Raw genomic sequence first — 22,676 nt, forward strand, 5'->3', positions numbered from 1 at the left:
CTTTTTATCAGGAAGGGCTGTTGTATCAATATGTAAATCAGTTATGTACTTTGTGTCTTTCCATTGGCTGGTAGAACGTGCTGTTATGATGCCCGTTTATGGGACAACTCATGTAACGTCCATAACGTTTTTTAGGAAAAGTTGTCGTAAAACATGCGTTTGGAAAGCAATGTCAGCCAAACTTTCTAAGCAAAGCTAACTTTTAGAAAGATGACATATTAGCAACAATTGTCATCCTGGTCTTATTTTTTGTATTATTTCCGAGTGCTACGGATGTTACCGTGACGGACGTCACATATTGTAGGGTCGATCATACGAACCCCAGTCCATGTGTGAATGTTGATTACACTGTATCACATTAATGGTTACACCCCACTGTTAAACCTACTGCTCTTGTGGCTCGCTGTGTGGTGTTTACTATCATCCTGAACAGTGTTGTGTGTAACGCGTTACACAGCACAAAGTACAAAGTACAAAGTAACGCGTTACAGTAACGTAACTACTTTTATTGGGTAAAAAGTAGTGTAACGCGTTACTACTGAAAATATGGTAAAGGAACGTAGTTACTTTGTCAGTTGGGCACAACGTTACGTTTCCCGGGGACAGATTTGACGGTGACACTGCCTGTCTGCCTCAGCTGCGCACTAGGCAGGAACTGTGACAGTTGCCATGTCAACAGTACAAACAGGAGCGCCAAAATCAAGAATCGTATGAGGAATATGGAAGATACAAACGCCTCCTCAGATTATTTTAACGGTTTGTCAACCGAAGACAGGTTAGCTTATTGTAATAAGCTAACAATTAGCAACGGAGTGAGGTTTCCGACCCAACGAAATGGCCTAAGCTACAGTGGCCGGATATTTTTTTATATCTTGTGGAGAAACCCGGCGTTTATACGCATGAAAAACTCAAGGCATATAAATCCCCTGATGTGTATAATTTTGTACTTTGCGGTCATGTCCAAGATATTGAATACCGGGATTTATCTGATGGTTTTTGTGCTCTACGGACTGAAGTACTGCCGAGCCAGTGACAAGGACACATAACAGTAACGTTAACTAATGTACAAGACCTGGGCGATTCTGAACAAGTTGACCAACTATATATTGACAGCGAACTGCACTTGTATGGCTGGGTAAGTGTTGTTTAATGTAACGTTAACCTCGCTAGTCAGACCTCAGACATGGGCAACATACGACCCCGGAACCTCAAAGGAAATCAAAACGACCCCCAAAACATCAATAAAATGCAGCATTGTGTTAACAGAAAACAGAACAATCATAACCTGCCTACCTTCCTGGCGCTGTGTGAACAGCAGCCTGTTGCAGCAGCTCCTATTTTGTGTATTTTAAATTGCTGCTGTGACATTGAAGTTTCCCCCCGAGGGGTTAATAAAGTACCTACCATACCATACCATACCAGAAGAGAAAATGAATTAATTTATTCCTGCAGGTCTGTAGCTTACTGCAAAGTATGAGTCTGTTACACAGACACAGTCTCACAGTTACACACGTAATAACAGAACAGAAAATGATTTATTCATGAATATGACACTATTTGTTCAAAGATAGTGTCTGTGAATATTAATATTTTTATCCAGCTATTTGCAGGGATGGGCTGCCAACATGTGAAAAATGTTACTGTATCACATGAATACGCTGGTAGCCTCTCACGATAATACTGCTCTTCTTGTTCGCTGTTTACTAGGGTTGAGCCCGCGAGTATCCGGTGCGGATAAAGCACTTTTGACGAGTATGAGTATTATGTAATACGAGTCATTATCGGTGCTCGTGATGAATGAAAATCCTATAGCTGACCATGTCCACATTCTGTGATAAGCCAGTCACACACAGCGCACCTCCCCTACACACATACGGTCACTGCAGCTGTGCCCCGCTCCGCTGACACACACACACACACACACACACACACACACACAGTGACAACCTCTCTGTCAATCACTCACATTTGACAGATCACGTCTCATCTCTCTTCAATACCGGTTAGGTTTTCTTCAGCTTGCTCTTAGATCGGTTTGTAATTACTTATAGTCAGTAGAGATTCTGGTAAACTTGATTCGTAACAGACGCGGTGCTTTTGTTAGAGCTGAATGCGACTCGCGTCCGTTTTTTTGGGGTTTTTTTGGTTCGCCTTCATTAAAGTAAATGAGGATCTGAAAAAAACAGCTCAGAACTATTTGATCAGTAGAACAACATTTCTCTCTCTCTCTCTCTCTCTCTCTCTCTCTATACATATATATATATATATATATATATGTATATATACAGTACAGGCCAAAAGTTTGGACACACCTTCTCATTCAATGCGTTTTCTTTATTTTCATGACTATTTACATTGTAGATTCTCACTGAAGGCATCAAAACTATGAATGAACACATGTGGAGTTATGTACTTAACAAAAAAAGGTGAAATAACTGAAAACATGTTTTATATATTCTAGTTTCTTCAAAATAGCCACCCTTTGCTCTGATTACTGCTTTGCACACTCTTGGCATTCTCTCCATGAGCTTCAAGAGGTAGTCACCTGAAATGGTTTTCCAACATTCTTGAAGGAGTTCCCAGAGGTGTTTAGCACTTGTTGGCCCCTTTGCCTTCACTCTGCGGTTCAGCTCACCCCAAACCATCTCGATTGGGTTCAGGTCCGGTGACTGTGGAGGCCAGGTCATCTGCCGCAGCACTCCATCACTCTCCTTCTTGGTCAAATAGCCCTTACACAGCCTGGAGGTGTGTTTGGGGTCATTGTCCTGTTGAAAAATAAATGATGGTCCAACTAAACGCAAACCGGATGGGATGGCATGTCGCTGCAGGATGCTGTGGTAGCCATGCTGGTTCAGTGTGCCTTCAATTTTGAATAAATCCCCAACAGTGTCACCAGCAAAACACCCCCACACCATCACACCTCCTCCTCCATGCTTCACAGTGGGAACCAGGCATGTGGAATCCATCCGTTCACCTTTTCTGCGTCTCACAAAGACACGGCGGTTGGAACCAAAGATCTCAAATTTGGACTCATCAGACCAAAGCACAGATTTCCACTGGTCTAATGTCCATTCCTTGTGTTTCTTGGCCCAAACAAATCTCTTCTGCTTGTTGCCTCTCCTTAGCAGTGGTTTCCTAGCAGCTATTTGACCATGAAGGCCTGATTCGCGCAGTCTCCTCTTAACAGTTGTTCTAGAGATGGGTCTGCTGCTAGAACTCTGTGTGGCATTCATCTGGTCTCTGATCTGAGCTGCTGTTAACTTGCGATTTCTGAGGCTGGTGACTCGGATGAACTTATCCTCAGAAGCAGAGGTGACTCTTGGTCTTCCTTTCCTGGGTCGGTCCTCATGTGTGCCAGTTTCGTTGTAGCGCTTGATGGTTTTGCGACTCCACTTGGGGACACATTTAAAGTTTTTGCAATTTTCCGGACTGACTGACCTTCATTTCTTAAAGTAATGATGGCCACTCGTTTTTCTTTAGTTAGCTGATTGGTTCTTGCCATAATATGAATTTTAACAGTTGTCCAATAGGGCTGTCGGCTGTGTATTAAGCTGACTTCTGCACAACACAACTGATGGTCCCAACCCCATTGATAAAGCAAGAAATTCCACTAATTAACCCTGATAAGGCACACCTGTGAAGTGGAAACCATTTCAGGTGACTACCTCTTGAAGCTCATGGAGAGAATGCCAAGAGTGTGCAAAGCAGTAATCAGAGCAAAGGGTGGCTATTTTGAAGAAACTAGAATATATAAAACATGTTTTCAGTTATTTCACCTTTTTTTGTTAAGTACATAACTCCACATGTGTTCATTCATAGTTTTGATGCCTTCAGTGAGAATCTACAATGTAAATAGTCATGAAAATAAAGAAAACGCATTGAATGAGAAGGTGTGTCCAAACTTTTGGCCTGTACTGTATATATATACATATACATAAATACACACACACCATAATCAGCATTATGTTTAACTTCATGTATAAAAGACAAACATTAGGTAGTAAAAAAAAAAATCGCACTGTCTGATCATAAAAATCATATAAAAAAACTGCATTTTCCTTAATTGCCAACTGCATGTGCTGTATTCATTGATGCACTTAAGAATATTCATGTTCTGTGTTTCTAAGAAAAGACCAATGGGTGTACTGCCTGTCATCTCGACTCGCGCATTATTAAAATTCACTTGACAGCTGTCACTCTGAGGTGATTTATGACCAGTCAGTCGCATCCAAAAAGGTAACGCCTACTATGTAGTCTGCCGGTATGTAATCGATCAGTAGTAGAGTAAATGATTTCTCAGACTACAACATAGATCCAGACTCAGGGTTCAACGCTAAGGTTTTTTTTTTTCACTTGCCCGGTTGGGCAGTTGGTCAGAGATCTACTTCACCGAAGTCAGTTTTTACTTGCCCTATAAAAATTGTTTAATTTAAGCGGCTATCAAAAAACAAAGACTGCAGTTATTTTTATGTTATATAATCTTTATTCACACTGTATTTATTAATTAAAACAACATATGTCATGTATTGTAGCTTAATTCCTACACAAAAATGACAGTGTCAGGGCTTAAAGTGAAAAATTTGTCAGTCGTTCTCCGTCTATAATTTTGCGCCCTACTTGAGCCATGCCCACCTCTATTTATTTTTCACCCCTCTCTCCAGTTCTGCTGTATTAACACCGGGTTTAATATATTTTGCTTCCATCTCTCTGCCCTGCTCTACTGTACTTCAGCGCTACTTAGCTCTCTCTCTACTCTACCAGTAGACTACCACATCCACCTGTTGCACAAAACGCACACAGCAGTGTTTCCCCTAGGATGGAGTTGTAGCAGCGGAGGTGAATCACATGCATGAAAAATAATTTTCAACTGCGTGAAACTTTTTTGTATGCTTGCTAAGCACAGCCTGCTGGGATGTTTCTGTGTATCTACTGGCACCAGAAGAGCTCTTTAGGACTAAGTACATACAGTACATGTGTGCACAGTATGAGCAGGTGAAATGTCTGTCTAGCTTACATATGAGGTGTCTCAAGATTTAGGAACATACAATTTTATTGAATATAATAAAGTAAAAAGTCACTTGACATGCTGCTGTTTTGTGCTATGACCTATTTAAGTGTTGGAAGTTGTTATTTACGTGACAACACCTGAACGCAACACAAGCTCAGCACCAAGAGTGCCGTGCTACGCTGCTGTGCGAGCAGCTGTTTGTCTGTGCGTAACAGCAGTCTGTTGATGGTTATTTACACAGTGTCCATAACAATAACTTTGTCAGCTGACAAACTGCACCGGGCTCGGGGTCAGGTTTGGTCAGGAAAATGCGGCCCGAGCCGCTCTAGCGTGCTCAGCTGTGTGTGTGGCGCAACTCTGCCGTGCGCGATACAGAGAGCAGAGGAGAATTGTTAACGCATGACTATGTAGAGACAGAAATGACACGATGGCATAACACCATAAATAGTATATTGTTATGTTATTATATGAAGCGTCCGTCGTGCAAAATAATATCAGTGGGGCCTGTGGGCAGGACATTGTTACCTGTGCCTGTGACTTCAGGCAGAGAGACCGCTGCATCAGAGCAGAAGAGCACGTTTTAAAATACATTTATTTTATCAATTAGTTATTAACTTTTACTATTTTTAGCAAGTTGCCCGATCGGGCAAGTGAGTTGTTAGTTTACATGCCCGACCTTGAGTTTTACTTGCCCCGGGCAATCGGGCAATCCTTGTTGTTGAGCCCTGAGACTGGTTTGACCCTTTAAATGGGCCACTGAAGTCAAACACATGTAGGTAAAGCCCTAGTTTTGATTGTTTTTTTTGTCTATTTCAGACGTGTAACATCCATAACGCAAAAATGTAACATCCATAACGGCACTTTTTTGTGATTCTTTCCTTAACAGGAAAAAAAAAAGTTTTCCTAAATGTGCTTTTTGGGTACCTCAAACCCTTCCCTACAAAATGATATTAAACATGTTAGTCTTTGAAAGAACAATTCACAGACTTTTCATCATGTGTTCAGTGAATCCGAAAAGCTTGTCCATTTCCGTAACATCCATAACGCTGGGTATTTTGTCACTTCTCTCAAAATCCAAAGGGTCAAAACATTTCATATTGCAGGCTTATCTTTATCCCAGTAAGTGTAACTAAAATATGTATATTCAATTTTCTAATTCAAATCAATGCCTTGTCAGTGTTAAGCTTAGTTTCCAATTTTCTCTCTGAATGTAACATCCCTAACACTGGAATTGCCCTGAACCAGTTTGTAAGTATTTGTCTGAACTCAGCTCAGCCTGTCAGTCTCCGACTGGTTCTGTCGGGGTTGGTTCGGGCATTGTGGCACCCCTGACCTCTACACCTTTACTTTCTACCTCACTGCATATCGGGCACACTATTTCCTTGACTGGTACTAGATGTTGGCCCTGATCATCAATTATGTAGTCCTGGATCATCTGAGTGATACTGGGCCGGACCATAAATAGTAAGATAGTATTTTAAGAGGAGATACTAAGACAGAGATAGATGTGTAGAGGGAAGGACGTGAAAATATATCCAATACTGTGTATGTGATGACAGACAGACATTGTCCTTGGCTGATAGTCTTTGCTTCTTCAGCCAAGCTGCTGCTGCTGAAGGTGTCCAACACACACACATTAAGAGTTGTCAGGAGTGTGTCATGGGGGTGAAAATAACACTAGCTGCTACCCAGTTGTCATCTGACTTGAGGCCCTCGGCAGCCGGAGGGTTCAGGGTGACTTTTAATGGTTGAAATTCTTAATAAGTGAAATTAATCCTGCTCTTTATTTAAGTCACTCTATAATTGGCATTGAATGTCTGTGGGATTATGAGCACAAATCCTCCTCATGCATAAACACACACACACACACACACACACACACACACACCAGAACCGCCACCACATGCTCTTGTGTTGTAGGATATGATGCACTCTGATAACAAATCTGTTGTCTGGTGACTAATGCTATGATATTCCCAGGATACATTATCATGTGACAGTGAACATGAATTTGTTTTATTCCCATGGTCTTAATGCCATTTCAAAGGCTTTTACACCCTGCCAAGAATAAAACTGTTGGGAAACTCTGCATTGTTGTAATTTCGGTCCAAAAATTGTAAGCATAAAAATGTTAAAATTGGCAGCTTTAATCCCAAAATGTCAGTACAGGCTTTCAAAGCCTCCTTCAGTTAAACCCCAGGCTAGATTCAGGCTTTAACTGGCCTAGGGTTTTAGCCCCAAGTGCCTTAACCCAGGATCAGTTATTTCCCTCCATCAAACCGCTCTATACAGGGTCGCTGTTTGAAAGAGAATTATTTAGGGGGCCCAAAGCTGCAGAGAGGCCCCAAACCATGTCGGGGCTCGATGCATCAGAGCTGCTGTTTAAAGGGGCACTAGTACGTTTTCTTTCCATGAGGAGTACTAGTCAGCACTCTCCCTTGGGATGTTGTTAAATACAATAATCAGAAATAGGCATGGAAGGTCTAACAAAAGATACTATTACGTTGCATCATGGGAAATATAAGTTCTAGTGTTTCTTTTTCTAGCTTTACCCATGCTAGGGACTAATAGTTAGGATATTTCTGCCTTTGTTTCTTTAATATATTTACTCTTTTTTTTTTAGTCTGTCTTTCGTAAGTTCTCTAACATTGCTGTAAAACCTCTTTACGGTTTTCCAACATTATTTGAAGGGCTTTCATCTCAGACATCTGATGCAGGCTGGACTGAGCATCAAAGCATATAGATCCATGTAACTACATAAATAATTGACATAAAAACATGAAGCAACCAAAACAATATATTCATACTTTGTAACAAACTGTCATTGGAGTTGCAGGATTATTTATTTCTAATATTTGGCATGGTATATCTTTGCTTCCTCAGCATCAGTGAAACATTTATGGAGCACAGTGTTAGTTCAAGCAGAGCAGTATGAAAGCATCTTTACTCTGCTGACACACTCATGCCAAAACTGTTTACTGCTGCGACTCCCTCCTATCCGCCACCCCAACCTCCTTCTTACGTGACAGGCTTTGTGTGTTTTACTTACAATTGCCAGGAAACAACAGTAGCTGGAAATTCCTTGAAGGAATACTCCACCCACCCCGTGATGTTGAATTGTTGAGGAAAACTTTTTTTGCATCCCTCCACTCAACCAAGCGGGAAACATAGAATCCTTTTTGGTTGAGCGGGGAACATAGAACCCGGGAAACATAGGGATGACCCCATTTTACCTCACTGAACACAGGAGTTGCTGGTCCAACACATTAGGATCCACCAAAGTCACACAATAACACACAAACAAACTACAGATCGAGGCAGCAGTAGACCAGAATTTCAGTGTTTGGTGAGCTACAATTCCTGTGTGTGAGAGAGCATGGATAAGTTTCACTTTCTGTTCAATTCCCTGTAGGAAAGGAATGTCTGTTTGGGAAGTATGATCAATACTTCCCAAACAAACTGGATGAATGACTTGGTTTTTAATTATGTGAGTTTGTAAACAGATGTTTTGAAATAGTTTTTGAACCATTTAGTCTCTCAGTTTTTGGATTCGTCATTCACCATAGGGGCATGCAAGAAAATAAAGTTTTCTTCATGAATCCAGTGTAACATGACGTGAGCAACTGATGTAGAAATGATGATTTGGAGGCTGAAGTATCCCTTTAATGCAAGTGTCTCTCACTCAAACACAACTCCACGAGGCCACCCCAGTAAGAATGTGAGATACAGGTTTTCACATCTTGCCCAAACCAAGTTCGACCTCTGCATTCTGCACGTCACCACCCTGAGAGTCCAGCACATCTACAATCTGAAGTTTACCAAAGGGTCATGCAGACAGCTGAGGCGGTTGCAAAGATCATCCAACGGAGAAAAGATTGAGGTAGCATAAATGGTCACATGCCCTTCTTTTAATTTGTACCTGAATGGTGAAGGAGCTTATGGATGCCAGTTTATCTGTCCATCTGTCTGACGTATTTGTACTCCTCCTGGCTAGAGGGGCTTTGATGTGAATTTCCCTGGTCCCCAGAGGATGATTTGTGATGATTCTAACGACCCCCTAACCCCTCATTTTTTGTTCTGAAATTACATATCTACGGTCCCAAATGGATCAATCCCAGTGTCTTTAACGAACACAGAGTTTTCCTCCAGTTCCATCATTTGGTCTAAATTTTGACATGGGAATAGGTTTTTAGGTTTCCGTCAGGTTTCATGCTGTGTTGACATTGTGAGGACAGAATCGGAGCTCTGTTTGTGAGGACAAAGCATCCTTCACTTTGAAAGTCTTGTTTAACAAGCAGTCGTGGAGTAAGGTGAACGGCTGTAAAGCTGAAACCCAAAGAAATACAGGCCTATTCACTTCAGCCACTCATAATAAAAAGAGTTAACAAAATCATCTATTAAAACCGTTAAACTGTAGTTTTGTTTCTTATTAAAGATAATGATGGTCTTTTTGAAATTTTCACTCTGGACCTACAGTTACATTATACAAGTGAACTTTGTCCGTGTGTGTTTGTGTGTGCGTTTAAACCAATAGTTTAACTAACATATCGCCTCAGGTATGACTCAAGGCAGTTCCTGCTTTTAGCCTTTGCTTCTACATGAGTTAAATAAGAGATGCTGTGTGTGTGTGTGTGTGTGTGTGTGTGTATGTGAGTGTTGTGAAGGCTGTGTACATGCACCGGTAGTCTTGCATTTCCAAGCAGCATGTTTTGGATCACAGCAGCGTTACCAAACAGGGACATGTGGAGGAGGAGTCACACTAAAGGTCAACATCAGCCCTCTGTGTGCGTTTGTTGCTCGGCTCTGTGGCAGATGTGTTAAGCGGCACATGGCCTGATGTGTGGTCTGAGGCTTAATTTGGGATTAACACTCAGGATATTACAGATTACCACACTCCACGTTTGACCTTCTGTGTCTAGTCAGCCAGGGATGGATGGATGAGCTTTTATCTTTCGGTAGTTACAGCGACCCAGTCTTGCTGCTGAGGGCCAGAACCTCCAATGAAAAGCTTCCAAACATGTTGTGTCACAACTGTCAGCATGAAAGGGAGGATTAAACACCAGCACTTCTTTGACTAATTCACAGACATCAAAGCTTAACTCAAACCCTAATGAGCCTCAATTAAACTTTTTGAGGTTCACAGATAAATGTGTAAGCTTTGCAATGACAAAAAGTAGAATGAGTATGTAATATTTTTACTCTAACATTCTGTGACCTTTTCTTAAAATTGAAAAAAATCCTGTCAAATTGATGAGACTGATGAGTATGTATTTGAACAAAAAAAAAAGATTAAAAAAAAAAACAACAACAAAAAACCCCCATCTCTATGGCCCCCTGGTGGCTGGCTGCAGTACACGCCATAAATCCTGCCCCTTCTAACCAATGCGACATGAACCTAACTTAAAGTACACATCAAAATGATTCCTAGAGATGGTTTCTGTCATTTTAGGTGGTTCTTATCATGCTGCTGTATGTTCAAATGTTCATTTTTCTGATTGACAGCTCTGTGTGCCAATCAGTGTACTCACGTTTAATAGTGCTGCTCACGATTGGTTAGACAGCAAAAAGGTTATACAATACCGTGAAGATTGCTACTGTGCAGATTCTGGCTCCAAATGGTGTCACCAGCGCATGGCAGCGGCCGTACTTGGGATATTTTGGCTTCTTTTTTGTGCAGTGGGAGGAGGTAGAGATGCGTCACCCATCTTTATATACAGTCATTGGTAACACATTAAAAAATTGGTTTATGAGGCTGAGTTCTATTTATCTGAAATGAGTCCTACATTGGGATTAACCATCTCAGAATTCTGTGTGAAGTGGGGTGTTGAAGTGTTTTAGAATAAAGAGACTTTAAATACGGGATTGGACATTTGAGGGTTTATATGCTAGAAAAACAAAGAATTAGTACATCATGACAATTGTATAGTGTCTGACAAACAGGCATGATCAGTTGACACACCTACAAGATTTCCTATACACACACTAAAAGGTTTTTTCCTGTCTCTTAAGCTGCTGTTTTTTTCTATTATTAAGATAACCAGTCCTAGGAGCAATTGCTTCTCCTCACCTACCCAAATTTGGTCAGAGTCACGTCAGGTCATCTACACTATAGAAGTAATATGAGGTTGTCTTGGTTTCCCATGAGGCCAACATGTCTACAACATGAATACAGCAAAACAAAACTATTTGAGATGCCTTATGGGAAATGTAGTATGAAGTGTTTCTGGCTTCACAAAACCAAGATGGCAACAGCAAAAATGCCAAATCTAAGACTTTAAAGTCCACAAAGTCCACAAAGCAATTGGTGATGTCACAGTAGTTGCATCTGTTTATTTTTACAGTTTGTGTTCTGTATGTCTGTAAGTCTATCCCATTCTCGGGAATTCCTATCCCCAGAATGCTTGGAGGGAATTTCCTTAAATTTGGTACAAACATCTGCTTGGATTCAAGGACGACCTGATTAGATTTTTGTGTTGAAAGGTCACTCTGACCTTGCATCCATCCCCTTCCTGTAAATGCGGTATCTCAGGAGTGCCTGGAGTAAATGTCATGACATCAGGCACATTGAGACTTGGACTCATTTTTTTTGCCATAACTCAGGAATCCATACGCTAATTATACTGAAACATCACTCAAAAGTCTAGCAGGATAAAATGATGAAGTGATGACATTTTATATCCAAAAGGTTAAAGGTCAACTTCAGTGTGACATCATAATGCTCTGCAAAAACTCTGAGCATTATTCTGTGTCATAACCCAGGAACAGAAGGGAAGACATTTAGTTGAATATTAAGTTGGTGACACTAATCTTGGGAGGTGTGTTCGAATTATCCATATGTAAGAATTTTAATTATAGTATCATTGCTTTATTTAATTCAGTTTTTAAATTGTTTTTTGTAACCCTTATGCCCTTAACATTATTGGGGAAAAAAGTGTGGCTGTGGTGAAATTGTAGCACTTATGTAAGTATTTTCTTAGCTTTAGGGAAATTGTATCTTTTTTCTGTATATAATTAATTTTTGGAGTGTAAATGTAAGGATGGATTTTGCAGTGCATGTCTCTCTTTATATACTCTCTCTCTTTCTCTCTCTCTCTCTCTCTCTCTCTCTCTCTCACACCCCTGCTGTCAACCAAGGGCCAACTGCCAGCTGCCCCCGTACTTCTCTGTCCTCATCCATATTTGATGAATCTCATTAAAACTTGATTGTGGAAACACTTCAGCATTCTGACATTCCTTCTGATCCACTATTTAGTCTCCCTCAGCACTTCGGAGTGAACGAGCCCCCTCAGTCATGCGTGCCTGAGAAAAGAAACTCAACACAAACACGAGGTTTGAGGAAGACACGCCAATCTCTAGAGCGGCGGCGGATGAAAATGTCTGATTGGTTCACCGAAACAAATAGTAGTCTGATGCCTCGGAGTGCACTGAGTAAATGACGACAGTTGGTATTTGAGAGCAGGGTAAACAGATGATAGGAGATGGTTCATTAAACTTTCAGTATGGCGGTTAAGTTGTTCTTGTTTGTTTCTTGAGTTTTTGCCATCTTACATGCAGGAAATTGAGCTTTCTGCTTAGTTCATGTGCAGCGCCCCATCACCCTGTTCTTTGTGTAAGACACTGTGGTTAGACTACGGGGGGCTGGTGTGCTCATAATTTCAGGCAGCTACGACAAAGGTTTACCTCCTGAATGAAAAACTTTTTTTCTCACATGCCTACATAGTGAACGAATAATCCAAAAAGGCAAACATACATGTTAAATTAAAGTCATAGGGGTCCACATTTTACAACATTTAACAGTACATAAAACATTACCAAATACAAGCATTTTCTCTTAAGTTAACAAATATGATTACACCAAAGGCTAATAAAAGTCTGCCTTCTACAGTAGCACTTTACTTTAACCCCCCTTTGAATATTGTAAATGTCACTACCCTACATTTATTTTTAAAGGACATACTGTAGGTCCTTGTTACTTTATCAGTGACCTTAACCTTTTTGGCTTGTGACCTCATATAAAATCTGTGGGCAACACTTTCTATGAAGGCACACATATTAAGTATGAAAGGTTTAGTGCGTAAGATGTAGGGGGATATATTAGCAGAAATGGAATATAATAAGTACGTTTTCTTTAGTGTATGATCACCTGGAAATAAGAATCTTCATGCTTTCGTCTTAGAATGAGTCCTTAATATCAACATAGTGAGCAGGTCCTCATCCCCGGAGTCTGCCATGTTGTGCTGCCATGTTTCTACAGTGGCCCAGAACAGGCAAACTAAACATTAGCCATATGCAATTTTGTGTCTACTACTGTTGTGAACAGTCCCACTGCAATGAAACAAACAGCGTTGAAACACTGATTTGTAACGTGACATTGCTTTATTCAGTATTTTTACCGTTTTACATCACTAGGTCGGTTTGTTTTGGAGAGGAAGAGACCTCTGTGGATAATTCGGCTCCCCGTAAACACATCCTTAACATCTTGATCAGTTTGTTGGGACCATTAAATGGCTCTGTGTTGGATGTTAGCCGCTGCTAGTGTGTTAGCTCATGCTAACCAAACAGATGTTGAACTGATCAGGAGGAGAGTGGCTCTGGATTCTGGAGAAAGTCTTTCAGTGCTGCGTATTATTACCTTCACTGTAAAGAGAAACTGTCTTAACTTGGAAAGCTTGGTGTCCAGGCGGCCTTGAAATTTTAAGTTGACTGAATTTGAGAAAACAAATTGAGGTAATTTTGTAATAAATAGAATTTGTGTTTTCATATTCAATCAACTTGAAATTTCAAGGCAGCCAAGACAGTAAGTTTTTTTCATTTAAAAACAGTTTCTTTTTACAGTGTATGAAATGGCAGCAACAGAAAGTTTTCTGATTTTTCATGTCAAATTAATTTTTTTTGTTTAATAGACTAATTGATGCACAGTTGTTTAATAAATTAATTTCAAATTGCACTTGTTTTTTTTGTTGGCCAATTTATATTCTAATTCTTCCTTCAGATTTTTTTTTTTTTTGCTAGTACTCCAGTACTGTATAATTTAGTGTGAGTATTCAGATATGGAAATACCCACCCGTAACACACACACATTCACACAGTATGCAAAAACATCTCGCTCGCCTCACTTGAACTTTTCCATGAAGGATGCTTCTTTTTAGCAGACACTGGGATCCCATCAATCCTGCTGAAGGCCACAGTGACACACGCATGCAAGCACACACACCTCACTGTTTGACTATTTCACAGTGTAAATATCAAGACCTGCCTCTTGTTTAGTCAATGTGCATGCTCACATAGGTGTGTGCATTAATATACGTGCACTGACAAGTGTGTGTGTGTGTGTGTGTGTTCCTGAATGCTAAGGTGTGTTTAACCCTGTGTTTGCTCTGCAGAGCCCCAGCTGAAGGGCATCGTCACGCGGCTTTACTGCAGACACGGCTTCTACCTCCAGATGCTGCCGGATGGCACCATGGAAGGCACAAAGGACGAAAGCAGCTCCTTCTGTAAGTGAACAATCAGACACAGAGATCAGTCAGTTAGTTGATGTAGGTATGTATTCCATCGCTCTGTCATACATACCACTGGGAGTTTCCCCTGCTGCCATGCCACAAAATACTTAAAAAGGGACTTCCTGTTAGGATAGTCATATATCTTAACATTAGGACTGCTTATGGATGAAGGATAACACTGCCATGCTTTCTGGTTTGATGATGATGGCAGCATGCATAATGACAATCTGTTGTCATGGTTTCCATATTCTCTTTCTAGCACTCAGATTGCAACAGCAGTGTTTTAAAGTCACTTAACGGCAGCTGAGAATCCTCCGAGGATCTGATTCAAGACTTAAAGCTCTGCTCATTAGTACAAAAACCTGCTATCATCCTCTGCTGCTGAGTCTCCATATGTACACACACATTCACACACGAACACTACAACCATATAAACACACACCTCACTCTGAGCAGGGTCATCACCTGGGTGATTACTGACCAAAAACATCATATCCCCTGGGCTCCCTCCAGCCTTCCCAAAGAGATCAATACTGTATTATAGGATATCCCTGATGTGGCAACACAGCATTTTTTCTGTCATAACACCAGTTTGGATGGAAAACATGAGGCTTGCACAATTTTGGATTTACAATCTACAGAAGAGAGAGAGAAAAAAATCACACTTTTAAGTTGTGGTTCCTTCTGTAAAGTTTGTATTTCGGCATTTCATTGAGATGTCAGAAAAGTTGTGGCAGCAGCAGTGTTACCAGGTTTGAATAACCTGGATTTAACCTTGAGGCATTTGTTGTGAGGCTTTCCCCTTGGCGTTTATCCCGGAGAGAAAATAAAACTGCATGTTTTATGTGACTCGGACATTGCCAGGATTGTGTTTGCTGATTGGAAACTTGCAGTTGTCTTTGCGAAAAGACAACTGCATCATTTACATTCGGATGAGTAAAACGTTTCAAGAGAGCTCTCTAAAAGACAGGATTTTTGAGTAACAATCCCTTGAGAAATATATTCCATGAGTATTGGGAAAACAGTCCTTCAACAGGTGTTTGGTGAAATTAGGCCCACAACACCTCCAGACAGCTCCACAGTAACTGATTAGACCTGCTCTCACCTCTCCCTCTTATGTAATAGCACACCTACACTGAGGCAAACATTGCTGCACGCTGAACTTTAAACATTCTCATGTCCAATCTGAAATATTCATCACATAATACCGTAGGGCCCATCCAAAGGCGAACAGGGCTCATTTCCAGACGGATGTAAAGACTGCTGTTGCGTAACAGCGCTCCTGGTGTGTCGGGATATTTAACATCAGTCAGCGGAGGTCACCCCGCAAAGTGTTTGCGTGGGTTTGACTTATGGTTCATTTTATAACAACTATAATTCCATCAATCCCATGATCTGGTTTAGTGCTGTCCTGGGCTCTTTGTATTCTCAGGGGACAGTATGCGTGGGGGAGTTGACAGGTAAGTGCTGTAAAACTCATAAATTGTCCACTTTTTGTATCCAAGTCCGGTTATTTATTCATTCATACAGCAATTGTTGAGTGATTGACATCATTGTAACTGAGTATCAATCAGCAGCACAATCATCGACCTGACTCCGTGGAATATTGAAAGGGTAGAAACAGCTGTGTGAGCATGTACTGTAACACACTGACTGTCAGGCCGATCTTCAGTAGTCTCCCTTGGAGAAAACACTTTTCAGTATACAGTAACGCAAACTGGCCCACAACCAGACGGCTTTCAATTTCAGTCTATTTCACTTTCTCCCTAAGAGCTCTTTTTTTCCCCTCTCTCTCTTTACAGCCAATAAAGATCATGTAGTGTCCAAAGTGTGACTTCACTAACCACTTTCCCATCTGTTCAGTGTATACATCCTGGCTCCACTGCTGTGTGCATATTTGATTAAATACAAATTGATTATTGACTATGCACCTTGTAAGCAACATATCAGCTTAAGGGAGCTCAACACAATATTCAAAGCACATCTATGAATTAAAGTCTGGGGCAGGATTGTCTGCACATGGTTCTCGACATGGAGTGCGTCTGAGCTAGTGGCTTGCAGCTAATTAAGCTAACCTAATAAATAATGCTAACAACAACAACAACAACAACAACAGTGCTGACAGAGCTAGTATTGTTAACTTTGGGAGGAACCAGAGAATGGGCACTACACTTCTGCAATGAGGACATCCTGATATCAGTGGTACCTACAGTATAAGTGCAGTGCAGAGTGGTGGCAATTAGCTAGCCAGTGGGATACACACACAGGGACTGGCATGTACTAACATGCACCTGTGGCCTGACCACAACATTGGACAGAGAAGCTCAGATTAGAACACAGAGAGAGGTAGCTTGAATTTATTATGTGCTGCAGGACTGAATCCTAAAACCTGGAAATGACTTAGCATTTTTGTACCTTGGTTCCATTGTGTCAATGTCGATTGTGTTTTTTGTTAGATGCCTGAAATAAGGTCTTTGGTTAACGCAAGCTTAAGAGATTCTCAGGTTATGTTCTATGACATAAAATATGTCTGTAAATACAAGGGCTGCCCCATGAAAGTCGGAGATTAGCATCATCAGTTGGAGATCCCTCATTCAACGGAGGACGAACGAAGTCTAACGAGTTATTTATTTATTTTGCTAATCAGTGTGCTATACAGTGTATTTCTGGGGATGTTTTGGTCCCCAGACTTTGCTCTTGAGTGCTCTTGACTTTCACATTACTCTTTGGTCCGAACGAATGGATACAACAAAGTATCACAATATATTTGTTTGGTAATATTGTATTGTCACACAGTGCTAAGTATCAATTTTTTATTGTTTGAATTATTATATGACAAATACAAATTAAACAGTAGGTAGCCTACTAGAAAAATATAATCAATTGGTTTTTCAGTCCATGAGATACATTTTGCTGCAAAAAAAAAAAAAAAATGGCTGAGGTGAGATGAACTTTATCTTATTAGATAAAACAGATGTCGACTAAGTTGTCCTTTGGGGTTATGATTTACAGCTGAAAAAAGATAATACATCACAGTATATCGCAATATATTTTATCATATTACTCAGCATATCGCAACATTAAAAATCTATTTACATTTAAAATCGCTTTAATATTGTATAGTCAATTAAGTACCGTGATAATATCGTATTGTGGATCCCATTGGTGATTCCCGCCCCTGCTCCTTGATACAGGGACATGCTGACATGATGTAGTGGCACAGAGGAGGAGAGACTCTGCACTGTAAAGCTCCAAGATGACATCTTCGCTCCTCTGCCTGAAGTGGTGAATTTACAGTTCGCAGCATTTTAATACAATACAATCTTTAGCTTTCGTTTGATATCAAACAAAAAATGTTGCACATTTCCGGTGTGTCGCAAGCGTAGTTACTTGTTTACTATATTGCGTGAATGTCACTATCACCTGTTCGAACTTTAAAACTTTATATGGAAGAGAAAAAAAAACAATCATCAAATATTTGTACTGAACAGACAAATCAGATTTGACTGACATAATTCTCAGTCGGGTACAGCCCTGTTAATACCGCACTTGTGATTTTTGAAGCTTTTAAATGCCTTAAAAAGCGATTGCTAACAAGTGGCTAACTGAGACTGTTGAGGTTGTCGGGGACATTAAAGGTCAATCATGCTGAACGCAGCTTTTATAGCCTCGTTGTGGTAGTGACGTCGAAGCCATGCAACTATATGGATTGATATTGAAAAATCCCATTGGCTTTTTGTAAAGGTATTTAGGCAGTGCTTATTTCAATTTGGTCTACAAAAAATGTCATCACTCTGTTCTCTGCTCAGAATGTCATTACTCCACTATGTCTTCTTATAGCAAATAGTTGTTTGCTGTTGTATTGAAATGCTGAACAGCTCCTTCAAATGTAGGTCTAGATTTTGACACAGGCCTTTATATAATGCCAGTTGCTATCGTGCTTAAATGGTTCTTTTATAGCATTCCCATATAAATTTATGATTAATCAAATTAGTATAATAAAGTTGCCACACAATGAACTTGGGGCTTTTCGAGCCCCTGGAGGTCTAGGGCCCAGAAGTGGCAGTGGCCCATTTTGCTAATTGTTAATCCAGCTTTGCACCTTCATTATCAACACACGTTTTTGTCTAATGATTCTCCCCAGATATGGGACGCATATAAATTTTTATGAGTAATTTTGGAGGATTTATTACAACTTTGGTCTTGTTGTCATACTCTCAGCCGCCATTGCTCTTTGTTATGATTACATCATTTTCACCAAATGAATTGCTGAGATAAAGAGGCCAAAACTGCCAATGATCAGCTGATTGTAAAGACGTTAACATTTCATCCAGATAATCTAAACTTTATATGGAGGTAAAGCTCAACTAGGGTGCAATAGAAATGTTTATAAAAAATAAGCTTACATTTCTCAGGAAGACTGTGTGTGCTGTGCAAAGTTGTCCCAGGAAGCAGTTCCGCTATCGGCTGTTGTGCACATTATGACTTTGATAGCATTTACAGTAAGTGTTTTTGTAAGGTTTTGGGAGAAGGACTCTGAAAATGGGCCAGTGGACAATGGATGTAACTAGACAACATGTGAAACAAAATGAAATCCTGAGGCACGCAACCTAAATGCAACATGTAACCTTCCACTCTCCTTCATCTCCTCAAAATGTGTGTATGCATGTGCGTGCAGTAATTATGCACCCCACTGCGGTGTACACTGAGACGACCAAAAAAGGGCCAGATCAGCAGCAAATGGGATGAATAATTAAGGGAGCAACAGTGTGATTCATATCAGAGGCCCTCACCCTGACAGAGTTGTTGGCCAACTCTGATGCTCACAGTTATTGCACACAAGACATAGTGCAGGTGGCTGGAATTCCACAACAAATGCAAGTACACTTTTTCAGACAGTACAGTACTTGTCTAACTTGACTTGCAAACACAAAATTTTTCCAAAGGACAGTTGACCTTTAAGAGACCTCTCTACATCACCATCCTAATCCCCCTTTTCCCCTTTCACCGTGACTTCTCCTGTGACCCCGTGTAATGACACCAAACCAATGACCTCAAGGGAGCAGAACAGTGCATGGACACACAGGTGGACTGGATACCTCTCTGACCCTTTCTTGTCATGTCTCTTTCTGGGCTACTTGCCTTTACAGCAGCTGCCTTCACCTCCTGAATCTCCTGGACACAATTGTAGTGACAAAAGGAAAGGTTGGTGTCTGGACAAAAGTTGGAAAAGACAGGTTGCTATCAGGACAAAAGTTGGAAGGAAAAGGTTGGTGTCAGGACACAAGTTGGAAAGAAAAGGTTGGTGTAGGGACAAGAGTTGGAAAGGAAAAGTTGGTGTAAGGACAAATCTTGGAAAGAAAAAGTTGGTGTGGGGTAGGGCTTCCTTCTAAAAATAACTCATAGGTTTGAACCATTCGATTATTTTTTTTTTTGCATTATGTCCACAAGAGAGCAAACTAATACAAAGAAACATACTTGTATATGTATTAATACAAGGAAACATAACTACTTGTAGGTATTTTTATTTCAACATAAACGTCTTTGAAAACCTTTACATACCTACACATTAAAACACAAACAGTTATCTATAACATTACATTATAAACGACCGTGGACCTCTCGTTCGCCCCCCCCTCTCTGACCCGTCATGCAGTTCGTTCAGTGCAGCGGCCCAGGCCAACGCCCACTCGCAAAGAGGACAGCTGCGGTGGTGTTTTTTTTTTTTTCTCCACAAGCGAATATCAATTTTCACATTTGAGGGTCCATTTTTTTTTTTTTCAAATTTGAATTTAGAATATTCGTTGACAGCCCTAGTGTGGGTGCAAATGTTAGAAAGGAAAGGTAAGTGTAGGGACAAAAGTGGAAACAAAGGTTGGTGTAGGTACAAAAGTTGGAAAGTAAAAGTTAGTGAAAGGACAAAAGATGGAAAGGTTAAGTTGGTGTTGGGACAGAAGTTGGAAAGTTAAAGTTGGTGACGGGACAACAATTAGAAAGGAAAGGTTGGCATTGGGACAAAAGTTTAAAGAGAAAGGTTGGTGTTGGGACAAAACTTGAAAGAGGTTGGTGTAGGGACAACGTTGGAAAGTAAAGGTTAGGTTAGGGACAAACGTTTGACAGGAGAGGTTGGCGTTGGGACAAAAATTTATAGAGAAAGGTTGGTGCAGGGACAAAAGTTAGAATGGAAAAGTCAGTGAAGGGACAAAGTTGAATAGTTAAGGTTGGTGAAGGGACAAAAATTTGAATGAAAACGGTGTAGGGACGAAAGTTGGAATGAAAATGGTGAGGGACAAAAGTTGGAAAGGAAAGGATGGTGTAGGGACAGAAGCTAGAATGAAAACGGTGTAGGGACAAAAGTTGAAAAGGAAAAGTTGGTGAAGGGACAGAACTTGGAAGAGAAAGGTTGATGTCAGGACAAGAATTGAAAGAGAAAGGTTGGTGTAGGGACAGAGTTGGAAAGGAAAGGTTGGTGTTGGGACAAAAGTTAGAAGGAGGTATGGAAGCCCTGAGGGGATGTAACAGAACAAAAAGTGACGAGTGTGGCTTTTGTATGGCCTTGCAATACTTTTATCACTCTTTTTTTTTTTTTTTTTTCCAACTAAGTTCCCTCAGGGCTTCCATAACTAGGCGATAGAGGAAGTTGTCATGAAGCTGGAAGTGACTGTATATTAAAGCAAAAAAAAAGTGACAAAAGGAAGGAATAAGAGAATAAGAGGATCAGAGAAGAGGGGAGAAAGAGAAAGAGGGCACGGTGGAATACGCCAGAGAAAACTGAGCCAGCGAGACAAGGCAGGTTGGCAGAGGAAGAGAGAGGAAGTGAGAGGGAGGGGAGAAACGTGAGGATGACAGAGAGAAAAGGGAATGAGAGAGAGAGAGAGAGGAGGGAGCGATGGGGAGCAGGAGGAGCAGCTGGCACACAGCTGATGGCTCCTCAATCACTGTGTCTCCCCCCTCTGGTGGGAGGTCAGAGGAGCTGCCACCCCCCTCCTCCCGCCCTGCTCCTCTCTCCTTCTCTGTTCTTGGCTCTTCCAAGCTGTTATGTAATAAAGCTGGAAGAGGAATGAAGGCAGCAGAGATGAGTATGGTGAGGGAGTTGAGATTTATTATCTATTTATTGGGGAGGAAGATGCTGTTAAAGGACTATGCTGGTGGTTTTGCACGTTTTAGCCACTTTAATATGAATCACATCTTATTTACAGTTTGCCAACCATCTTCCTGAATACTGTGTAGACTTCTAGATTTTAATTGCTGTTTCCTAACTTTTAAGCAGTCATACACTCTTAGAAATAAATGTGCTAAATAGAACCATAATGGGTTCTTCCTCTTGTCCCCATAAAAGAACCCTTTTTGGTTCCTGGATAGAACCTATTATAAGTGTTTCACCTGAAACCATTTTACCTAAAACCCAACATAAAGGGTTATATCTAGAACCTAAAAAATGTTTTAACTGCTGGCTGTGACACAAATTGCCCCTCTGGGATAATAAAGATACCTTGAACCTTGAAACCATCTGTAAAAGGTTCCATCCAGAACCCCTTATGTTAGGTTCTACAGAGAACACTCATGATTTCAATCTTACGCTTTACACTACAGTCAGAGTGTGGTTGTTTGAAATAACAGAGCCTCCTGTTTCTACACGAGTTAACAAACCATTAAGTTAATCACACTTACGCTTTGCTTGGTGCTCTGCTGCTCCGTCTCCCTGGACAGAGTTCCCAGAGTGTGCTCGGCTCCAAGAGTTTGGTTTTCTGAATAACTGAAAAGTATTTTCCAACAGTGCTCCAAATTTACGAGCGGTCAAGTTTTCCACCAGAGGGCGCTCCAGCACTTCGAGCGAGAATGTCAATTTAGTTAAATTCAATTCAATTCCTTTTATTGTCACTGTAAATGAATACAACAAAATTCAACGCACAGAATAAAATGGAACTCATTTGAAAATAATAAATGAATAATAAAGGAGGGGATAAAATGTCATTCATTCATACTTTAAACACACTGCACACACATTGGACACGCACACACACACACACAGGCACGCACAGGCAGTGCCAACATATGCCATAAACATAAATAAGTTAGAATTATTTGCGCATAAAATAAATAAATGAATGAAGTTATGAATAAACTTGCAAAGAATCCTTCAGGAAACCTTTCTTCCAAAAAGGGTT

At 40.6% G+C, this 22,676-nt stretch overlaps 1 protein-coding gene across 3 annotated transcripts in view; it reads left to right on the forward strand.

Annotated features, from left to right (window-relative positions):
* Nucleotides 1–22,676, forward strand: part of fgf11a (fibroblast growth factor 11a) — a 148,287-nt gene that overhangs the window by 71,980 nt on the left and 53,631 nt on the right. For all 3 annotated transcript variants that reach the window (XM_049568464.1, XM_049568466.1, XM_049568463.1), the window contains one exon: nt 14,392–14,502. In XM_049568464.1, coding sequence (XP_049424421.1) covers nt 14,392–14,502 — 111 coding nt within the window. The remainder of the gene's footprint in view (nt 1–14,391; nt 14,503–22,676) is intronic.

This window comes from Epinephelus fuscoguttatus, linkage group LG23 (genome assembly GCF_011397635.1).
Source record: "Epinephelus fuscoguttatus linkage group LG23, E.fuscoguttatus.final_Chr_v1".
NCBI classification, from domain to species: domain Eukaryota; kingdom Metazoa; phylum Chordata; class Actinopteri; order Perciformes; family Serranidae; genus Epinephelus; species Epinephelus fuscoguttatus.